The sequence below is a fragment of the Grammomys surdaster genome, unplaced genomic scaffold (genome assembly GCF_004785775.1).
Source record: "Grammomys surdaster isolate TR1022 unplaced genomic scaffold, NIH_TR_1.0 124640, whole genome shotgun sequence".
Classification (NCBI taxonomy): domain Eukaryota; kingdom Metazoa; phylum Chordata; class Mammalia; order Rodentia; family Muridae; genus Grammomys; species Grammomys surdaster.
In genome coordinates, this window is record NW_021619609.1 from 65,802 (window position 1) to 76,536 (window position 10,735).

At 38.7% G+C, this 10,735-nt stretch overlaps 1 protein-coding gene across 2 annotated transcripts in view; it reads right to left on the minus strand.

Annotated features, from left to right (window-relative positions):
• The window catches only part of Ccdc152 (coiled-coil domain containing 152), a 23,398-nt gene that overhangs the window by 1,164 nt on the left and 11,499 nt on the right, over positions 1-10,735 (minus strand). The window contains exons 5-7 of one of the 2 annotated variants that reach the window (XM_028784685.1): positions 9,464-9,528; positions 6,893-6,995; positions 1,150-1,277 (exon numbers count right to left, since the gene is read on the minus strand). In XM_028784685.1, the coding sequence (XP_028640518.1) occupies positions 1,150-1,277; positions 6,893-6,995; positions 9,464-9,528 (296 nt within the window). The remainder of the gene's footprint in view (positions 1-1,149; positions 1,278-6,892; positions 6,996-9,463; positions 9,529-10,735) is intronic. The other variant, XM_028784686.1, reaches the window with a different exon arrangement.

A 10,735-nucleotide genomic window follows, 5' to 3' on the forward strand; every position in this document is an offset into this window, starting at 1 on the left:
TATCTATCTATCTATCTATCTATCTATCTATCTATCTATCTATCTATCTATTCATCCATCCCAATATCTTTATCTCAGAAAACTAGAATAAACTTTCCACAAGACTGTGTTCTGGCTTAAGGAGAGAAAGGATAGTTATAAGGAAGATAGGTAAAGAAAGACATCTGAGTACTATTCAAGCAGGATAATCAGACTAGACTAGTGACGTGGCCCAGATAGCAAGTCAAGCGCAATTCTTAACTGATAGCTTACAAGTTGGTGGTACATCTTGAAATATGGCCTGTTGTGTGTCAGGGGGCCATCCAGTGCTCTGTGGACATACCTGACTAGGCTATCGCACCAGCAGTACAGCAGCACAAGGACTGCCATAGCAACAGCAAAGTTCCTCTGAAGCAACAAACATATCCCTGCTTCTGCCCCAAATTGTTATACACAGACTCCCAACAAGTACCCTAGACATAGCAAAGTTCCTGGTAAATAAATAGTAAATTATATATATATATATCAATTAACATCTGTGAATTTTTTGCAAAATGTAAAGTAGAAGTAGACATGGGAAGCCATGGCATAATAATTAGAAAAAAAAAAGACATTTTGGGAGAATTTAGAATAAATGCAAAAGGCAAGTATCGTTAACGCATCTGTATCCTTGTGATTCTTACACATAGCTGAACAGCTCACTGAAAAGAGCAAAGAACTAGAAAAGTTATGAGACACACTTATTTAAAATACATTTACAAATGTTTCAAAGGAATTTTTCCTCTCAATTATATATCTTCATAGAAATATATTATGGAGAAATTTGTCTGTTTTTATCCCAAATAAAACAAAAGGGTTCCATGGTTCCTTCTGGGGACAGAGAAGTACTGAGGATTCCTTGTACTCTTCCCCCATGCTGGGATGGTGGCCTTATGCTCCTGCGTAGACTAGCCTGTAAGATCAGGTGATTCCTGAGCTGGTCTCATTCTTAGAAGAAGCACTATCCTTCCTGGAAGCTAGGACCGTCTTAGATTAAGTGCTGGAAGGCATATGTCCAGTAGACTGAGCATTGCTTTTGCTGAAGAAATGTATGTCATCGCAATAAGACATAACAGAGCACGGTTGACACTAAGAAATGCGCTCCTGTTTAGCTGACTTATAAACACCTACCTCTAGATGCAGTCTGAATATTTCATTTTGTTTTTCTTTCTCCTGAGTTCTCAATTTTGCATTTAACTCTGATATTTCCATCTCCTTCTTTGCCATTAGTTCCTTGTGATTTTCTTCATTTAATTCCACTAAATAAAACAGAAACAAATTCATTCACTTAACAGTTCAAAGTTACATGATTTCACTTCTTTAATTTTACTACTTATTCAACATGTTTACTGCTCACCTGTGTATTAGGCATTATACTAAACACTCCATGCAAGCTATGCGTGTTGCGTGTTTTCACTGAATTTCTACTTTAGGTAGGAGGCAGACATTAATTACAACTGTGATTGGGATGATACAGGAGAAACCTGGCAACATGCTAACAGCTTGGGGCAAATTGTATTAGTTGCATTTGCCATCACGGAAACAAAACACCCACAAGAAGCAACTTGGGGGAAGCAAGTTTTATTTTGGTTCATGGTATGAGTGGATTCAAGCCACCATGTGGAGAAGACAGCCATGGTGGCTCTGTGGTGATGGGAGTCTGAAGTAGCTGGTTGGTCTCAGTGGACCAGGAAGCACACAGATAATACAGTGGGGCTGAAGTATAAAACTCAAGGTGTACCACCACTTCCTCCAGGTAGGCCCTACCTCCTAAAGATTCCACAGTCTTTCAAAACAACAGCAAAAGGTTTGCACTGTTAGTTTAGAAAGCAGACCTGCAAATCCTTGCTGTACTTTCCCAAATGATCAGGCCTCTTTCCCAATCAATATCACATCTCTATGCCTCATTAGATTTCCTATTTTCTTAGCTTTCTTATTCTTGCTAATAACACATCATCACAGACGAGAGCCTCAAGAAAATCTCTTACTTTAATAAGAGCTAATCAGATCACAAAACCCACCACTAAAGGACTTCTACCCACAACCCCTCCATGACTTAGTTTAAGACCTCACTTTTCCCAGGCAGACTATATACCTAACTCTCTACTGTCACTGCTACATCAAGATCCCAAAGCCACTGCTGCCATGTCAGTCACTCTAAATACAGTTGTAGTCATTCTACCTCTACTATTGCCTTCTCAGAAATCTTCAGTCATTGCAGAGTTTCTTACCCCAACAAAATTGTCAAATAATACATTCTTAAGCAATCGTCTTTCTCTTGTATTAGTTGTATTAATTGTATTAGTTGTATTAGTTCTCTTGTATTAGTAAAAGCAGGAAATAGGCAATCACTCCCTAATAGATCCAATGTCTTCCTCTCTGAGTATCTGTCTTGAGGCCTGTGGTGGTCTGAATCAGACATACCCCACAGGCTCAGGCAGTTGTACACTTTTCCCTCAGTGGATGGTGTTTGGGGAGCTAGTGTAGTCTTGCAGCAGGAAGTACATCAATGGCGGTGAACTCCCAGTTCACTCTGCCTGCTTTGTGCTTGCATCTGAAGATATGATCTCTTGGCTTCTTCTGGCTACCTGCTGCTATTGTGGACATTACTATCCCTCTGAAGCCATAAGCCAAATAAATTCTGCCTTTTATAAGTGGCCTTGGTATTGGTATTTGATCACAGCATAAAAAATGTTACTAATAACTTATTAAGAAGCTAATGCCAGAGAGCCTGTGATGATCCTAACCATGATGGTATTTTGAGATATGTAGAAGACTGGAACTTTGAACTAGAAAAGCAATTGAATGCTATAAGTAGAGCTTAATGGGCTGCCCCAGTAGAAACCTGGAAGACAGGTAGTGCTGAGGTGTGGACTGTAGAGGCCTTGCTCAAGAGGATTAAGAGGGAAACAAGGACTTTATCAGCAGCAGAGCTAGAGACCATTCATGTGATATTTTGACAAAGAAAATGGCTGTTTTCTACCTGTGCCCTGAGACAAAGGAAATTTCAAGACTATATAATGTTGGGTAGGTGGCATGGTTGCCACTGATTTCCCTTATGCAGGTATATTATGAAAAAGAGCAAGTGGAGCAAAAAAAAAATCAGAGATAACAGTTTGTAGAGGAAAAGAACACTATGAAGTTTAATGTTACAGCCATATCAAGTGCTGGAATTGTTAATGAGATTAGCACTGTTAAGGAGAGGCCCCTTGACAATGAAGCTTTCAACTTGTAAAAGGATGAGGCCTAAGAGGAACTGGATTTTATAAAAAGCTACCAGGATTGGAGAGGTGATTCACCAGTTAAGAGTGTTTGATGTTCTGGCACAGGACATAGCTTCAGGTCTTAGAGCCCACCTAACAACTAACAACCATCTGTAATTCCACTTCCATAGGATCTGACACTGTCTTGTGTAGGGAGTGCATGCATATATTACACAGACATATATGAATGCAAAACATCCATACATATTTTTTAAAATATTAAAAAAAGAAGCTGCTGCAAATATGATTCAAGGGCTGAGAGTATATCCTAAGCTAGCTCTCAACTTAGTAGTGTCATCCACATGGTTGGCTTTGGAGGCGTGTATACAAGTGAGGATGTGTTGGGATTCTTCCTTGTGGCTTTAGAGAGACACCGAGGCCAGGGAATGTGTAGCAGTGTTGGAGAAGCAGCAAAAAGGCTCTGAAAGGCCACTGCATGAAGCTGTGATGGTAGAAAATGTAGTTATTGGACATGGTTTCCACCTTTCAGTTACTGTGGAGACGCAAAGACGATAGAGCCATGAGACAGCCGCCAAAGAGTGGGAATAGAGCCTCTATAGAGTGGGAATAGAGCCTGCCCAATAGTCAATGCTACTCAACCACTGCTCAAAAGTCTGAAATCTTTTCTGAGACTCAAGGCAATTTCTTACTTAATTTGAAAGTTATATAATTCCAACACACAATGGCACAGGATATACACTATCATTTTAAAAGCTAGGAATGGGAACATAGTGAGGAAACACTGAACAAAGCAAGTCCAAAGCCCAGGAGAGCAAACTCCAAATCCTGTAACTCCATGTGCAGTGTCTTCAGTTTTAAGGTGCTATTTCAACATCTGCCTTATACAATCATGTCTGAACTCACTTTAATGTTAAAGTTTTGCAAAGCATGCAGCTCTTTCTGGTTTCTGACTACCAAGGAATATTGTATGTCTTAGATGGATTTGTGCCACTATAAGCTATATTATAGTGGTTTCATATCTGAAGTTTAATGACCTTTTGATTTTTATCACACGTGATAAACATGCTTCACATAGTGTGAAGTTTTCACACAACAGTGATCTGAGAAGTTCCTAATGATAGTGAACTGGTTTGTGTTCCTCTTAAGGAAACACTGAACTAAGGACTTACAAGGATGTTTATCTACCTTAAAGATAATTTGTTTTAATATTCTTTTTTAAAGATAAAGGGAATATTTCCTTCCTTCCTACCTTCCTTCCTTCCTTCCTTCCTTCCTTCCTTCCTTCCTTCTTTCCTTCCTTCCTTCCTTATTTCTTAAAATAAGAAACTAAGAATTTCATTTCAATGTTCTTTATTGAAGGGCCTAATAAACTACTATCTTGTAAGTTTAATGAGATCTTATTTTTCCAGAGCACACTAGAGTTTCTAAAATAAAGATAAAGATAAAAAATAAAGTGATTTCAGTATCAGTAACAGCAGTGTTTAAAAAGCTGATGGTAGCACATATATTTGCAACAGTATTTTATTAATCACTGTGGAAATATATACTAGATTAAAACCAAATATAAGCCATTTCTGTAGTTCAGAAAATATCAGCTTTATATGTATTTAGTTTATAGCATTAAATTATTATTATACTTAGCTCAATGATTAAAATAGTGTTCAAAGAAATTACTGAATATTAATCTATACAAAAGTGAACTTTTTGGTGCATCTCATAAAATTTATTTGTAAATCAGTACCTTAGAAACTATTCCTTTTTTAACGTGGTGTGAAAGGAATAATTAGGAAATTAAACAGAAAAATGCTTTTGTACTACTTACACACTGGAAAATATTCATTTGAATTTTCTCTTTTTCTAGAGCACCATATAAACAAAACACACTATTTTGTGTCTGGATTTATTTACATATTTGCTTGAGTTTGCCTTTTTGAGACAAGGACCAGAAATACAGCCCTGGCTAGAGGAGAGTTTGCACTGTAGATCAGGCTGGCTCACAGTGTGCAGCAGTCCTCCTATTTCTGCCTCTCGAGTGCCAGTGTAGAGGCATGTGCCACCACACCAGACTTCATTCATTTACCATAATGCTTCTGAAATGGTCACACTGTGGAGTGGAGTGCATCACCATGCCATGTGCCACCATGCTAGGCTTTATTCATTTACTGTAATGCTTCTGAAGTGGTCACACTGGAGTGCATCAGTTGTCTGTTCCTTTTTATTGCTGTGGGTAGATGTACTATGAATTTTAAAACACTAGTTCTAGTTAACAATTTGTCTAATGACAACTCTTGGCTATTATGAATAAAGCTGCTATAAACATTCAGTCAATCCTTCCCTTAAATCCTTCATTGGGATCCCCGTGCCCAGTCCAATGGTTGGCTGCAAGCATCCACATCTGTATTGGTCAGGCTCTGGCAGAGCCTCTCAGGGGACAGCTATATCAGGGTCCTGTCAGCATGCACTTCTTGGTATCAGCAATAGTGTCTGAGTTTGGTGGCTGCATACTGGATGGATCCTCAAGGACTGAAGGAGCTGAAGGGGTCTGTAACCCCATAGGAAGAACAACAATATCAACCAACCAGACCCCCTAGAAGACTAAACCACCAACCAAAGAGTACACATGGAGGGACCCATGGCTCCAGCTGCATTTGTAGCAGAGGATGACCTTATCTGGCATTGATGGGAGGGGAAGCCTTTGGTCCTGTGAAGGCTCGATGCCCTAGTGTAGGGGAATGAGGTGTGGGAGTGGGTAGGTGGGTTAGGGAGCACCCTTATAAAAGCAGGGGGGAGGAGGGATAGGATAGGGGGTTGTGGAGGGGAAACTAGGAAGGGGGATAACATTTGAAATGTAAATAAATAAAATAACCAATAAAAAACATATTCAGTTAGGTCTGTATGTTGTATGCTTTCATTTCTTTTTGGTAAATATTCAAGAGTGACATTTTTCACTTTCATTAAAAGTGTTATGTTGTAGTCATGGAAATGAACCTCTCAGATCACAGGAAAAAAAGTAAAAAGACTTTTTAGCTGTTTTAAAAGATTCAAAGTTATGTCTAATTAGAGTCTTAATTTGAAATTTTGTATTACTCAAGTTAAACATCTTCTCTTATTCTTATTTTCTTCCTGTATATCTTTGGAATAGTGTCTGTTCAATATTTTGCCATTTTCCTGTGGATTGTTAGATTCTGCTGAGAGCTTACCATTAGTTATGTGCCTCTCTCCTCTGCCTCAAGTGCTGGGATTATAGGTGTCTAGGCCTGACTTCAAGTCAATTCTTATGTACAATGTTCATAAAGATAGGGTCATTAAGCATGGTTTGAAAAGCAATCAAACCTGCTACCTATGTGCTGAGAGCTGCTTTACTGAAACAGTTAGTAAAGTTATAATCCATATTGCTAACGATATAATTAAAAACGTATTTAAACCTTTTATAGTTAATTATATAAAGATGCTGTTTCACATCAGGCAGAATTGAGCACAAACATGAATAGAATTTAGAATGATTATACTTATGTTGCATAAATATACAAAACAAATTGAAATGCATTATGACAGTGTTCATTCAAGAATACTACTATTGGGAAAAATAATATGCACCTTTAAATTGTCATGCTATGTCAGAATTCAGTAAGTTAATACTTTAAAATTACCTTTTTTCTGCATATCCTGATAAAGTTTGCTCATTTCAATTTTGTGTTCCTCCTCTTTGATTTTTATTTCACTTATAAGTTTGGCAATATTATTCTTGTATTCCTAGGAAGTAAAATATATCCACTTTCAATAAAATATTTAAACTTTTTGATAATTAAAAAGGTAAATTTCCCAGCTTGACATGCAACTATATCCAATACTTTTTATTTACCTTCAATTAACTTTTTAGTAGGCACACATAAAATAACAAGTTTTACTATTCACACATACACATCATTGCACCTTGCTCATGTGTGCCCATTTTCCCCTCCCTCAATTGGTCCTTTCCCTTTGTCTTCTGCTAAAGAGACATCTAGACTCTGCATCAGAGGATGTGCTTTGTTTGCTTTTCTTCCTCTTTGTGGTTCTGATGTGGACTATCCTCCTAGGCTGGATACCTGGTCACTAGATGGTGATGCTGTTTCCAGAGGCTGTGGAAAAGCCTTCAGGAGGCCAGGCCTTGCTGGAGGAAGGGAGTCACTGTGGATCAGCTTTGAGACTGACAGCCTGCCTCCACTTTCTTCTTCAAATCTGCTTCTTGACTATGCTGCAGTGTGGCTGAGTGTCTCATGCCTCTGAGGCTGTGCTTCCTTCTCTGCTGTGACCAGATATATCCCCTTAAACTGTAAGCCTAAAGAAGACTTCTCCCTCTCTTGACCTGTTCCTTGTCAGGAATTTAGCTGCTGCAACAAGACAAGTAGTTAATATACTGTCCATTACCCTTTCTTGTTCTTCCTCCCCACTTCCTTTAGACTCCTCTGTTCTGATGGTTTGTATACGCTCAGACCACAGAGTGGCACTATTAGGAGGTGTGGCCTTGTTGGAGTAGGTGTGTCACTCTGAGCATGGGCTTAAGACCCTCATCCTAGCTGCCTGGAAGTCAGTCTTTCCACTAGCAGCCTTCAGATGAAGATGTTGAACTCTGAGCTCTATCTGCACCATACCAGCCTGGATGCTGCTGGCCTTGATGATAATGGACTGAATCTCTGAACCTGTAAGCCAACTTCAATTAAATGTTGTCTACGTAAGGCTTGCCTTGGTCATGGTATCTGTTCACAGCAGTAAAAGCCTAACTAAGACATTTGTCCTCCCTATCATACCCCTTTTATTTTCATCTCTCTCTCTCTCTCTCACCCTCTGTCTCTCCCTCCCTCCCTCCCCCCTCTCACATACACACCCTCACACATACATACATGTATACATACTCACACACACATACTTACACACACTCACATATTTAAACACACTCACAAACTTACACACATACACATTCTTTCACACACACACTTACACACACACAGACTCTCACAATATATTCACACACACACTCATAAACTTATTTACATACACATTCTCTCACACACTTAAACATACTCACATACACACACACAATACATATTCTGACACACAAACACTCACATACACACACTCATATTCACACATACATACTCTGACACATTCATTCTCAAACACTTACAGTGTGATTTGGAAAGGAACATTAAGGAAGGAGGGGGAAGAAAGGCAGAGAAAAGGATGGGGGAAGAAGTATTCTAGAGACACTAAAACAAAAGGCTAAATCCTCCAAAATCACAGGCAGAAGTCCCAAGTTGGGTGCTAGAACAAGCTGGTGTTTTCTCAAGAGCTCCCCATATAGGAACTTGTCAAGTTAAGAGAAGATCCTTCAAGCTAAGCCTGTACAGACTAAACTTTCGTTTTAGAGATCTTTGACCTTGATATGTTGGCTCTTGGTTATGAGAAAAAGGTGATACAAACTTCCTCAAAGGGTAGAGGGCTAGATATTGGCAATTATTTTGTGTTTCGTATGTTTGAGGCACTGGGTTATATGTTCTGCAGTTGCTATCACTGCACTGTTCCTGAGGGAGAGAAGAAAAGGTAGCAGAGTATCAATGGCTCTGGGGAATTACTAATTTGTGCTCTACATAAAGTCCTCCATTCTTTGGATGGTACAATGATTACCCAAATCATAAAGAATACAGACTCATTTCTTTTATAGTAAAAGAAATAAAACTATTAACCATCAGAACATGCTCTAAAGTAAGTCTATTAGCACAACTGAAAACCATGTAGCAAAATAATTGCATCTCTTTTTGGTAAAAAGAAACAGTATGTAAATGGTATTAGTACATTATGTTTTGCAAAAGAGACTAGGATTTGCAAAAGTTACTGTTCATTTATTAAAAATTTTTATATATGTAACATATATATATACACACTTACATAATTTTTAGTGATTTAAAAAAAAGATTTATTTATTTTATTTACATGAGTACACTGTAGCTGTCTTCAGACACACCAGAAGAGAGCATCAGATCCCATTACAGATGGTTGTGAGCCACCATGTGGTTGCTGGAAATTGAACTCAGGACCTCTGGAAGTAGTCAGTGCTCTTAACCGCTGAACCATCTCTCCAGCACGATTAGTGATGTTTATTGATTAAAACAACTTGCTTTTTATTTGAATGAACAAACACTTTTCAAGAGTTTAACTGAACATAATAGCATATAACTCACCTGTTCATGAGATTTTAACTTCTCTTTCATAAAATCAACATTTCTTTTTAGTTGTTCATTTTCAGCTGTGTAGAAATAATCATGGATATATTACTAAATAGCACTTAAAATTAACATGGGGTATCTGTAACATTTAAGTTACTGTTCATGCATGAACTCATTAAGTATGCACCCAATATTGGTAGACACTAGAAATGTAGGAACATAAGATGTCACTGCATTTCATAAAATTTGGTGATATCAGGTGCAATAGCTGTATTAGATAAACCTTTTACAGAGGCACTGTGTTTGAAATACTGTGAGAACATGTGGGGGAAATCTTGGTTATCTTGACATTGGGAAAGGTTAGGGCTAGGGTTCCAGACACAGAGAACAGGGCAGCAGAGGATGAGTTTGAGAGAAACATGTTCAGAGGCCAGTGTGATGGGTTCCATTGTAATTCTAGCTCTTGGGGCACTGAAGCAGAAGAATTGCTGCAAATTCTGGGCTGATCTGGGCTAAATGATAAGTTCCAGGACAGATTACACTACAAAATGAGATGGTGTAGAAACCCAAGGGACAGGTATAAGATGGCAGGATGGTTCAATGGACAAAAGCTCCCACCTCCAAGCCTAATGACTTGAGTTCAATTCTAGGACCCACAGGGTGGAAACTTCTGCAAGTTGTCTTCTTACTTACACACAAGCACCATGTGATGTGTGCCCCACCCCCCACCCACCCCCCTTGTTTTCCCTCAAGTGAAAAACATGCCAATAATAAGAAAATATTTTCAACTAAACCAAACAATAGTCCAAGTGTTCTTAGGGCTGGAGATTAAATTTATAATACATGGGCCTTTGGGGCACATTTTCTATTCAGTCTACAAGAGGCTACTTCTACCTGTTTGGCCGTTGTTTTAAGGCGGCTATGAATATTAACGTACAAAACTCATGTCTTCAATTTTTATTCTTTTTGTTCATATCTTGGAGTGGGATTTCTGAATCAAATGGTAATTCTATGTTTCATTCTTCTGAGTAATCACCAGTTTGTGATAACAGCTACATTATACACAATATACAATATACCTTATATATTGTAGCGACAGGGTCTCTCAGTGGTCTGGAGTTTCCGAGGTAGGTCAGGCTAGTTGGCCCCTGAATGAGCCACAGTGACTCACCTGTTTCTGCCTCTCACCAGTGTTGAATTTTGTAAGTGGGTACTGCCACACCTGGCTTTCTTTTACTTTTCCTTCCTTCCTTCCTTCCTTCCTTCCTTCCTTCCTTCCTTCCTTCC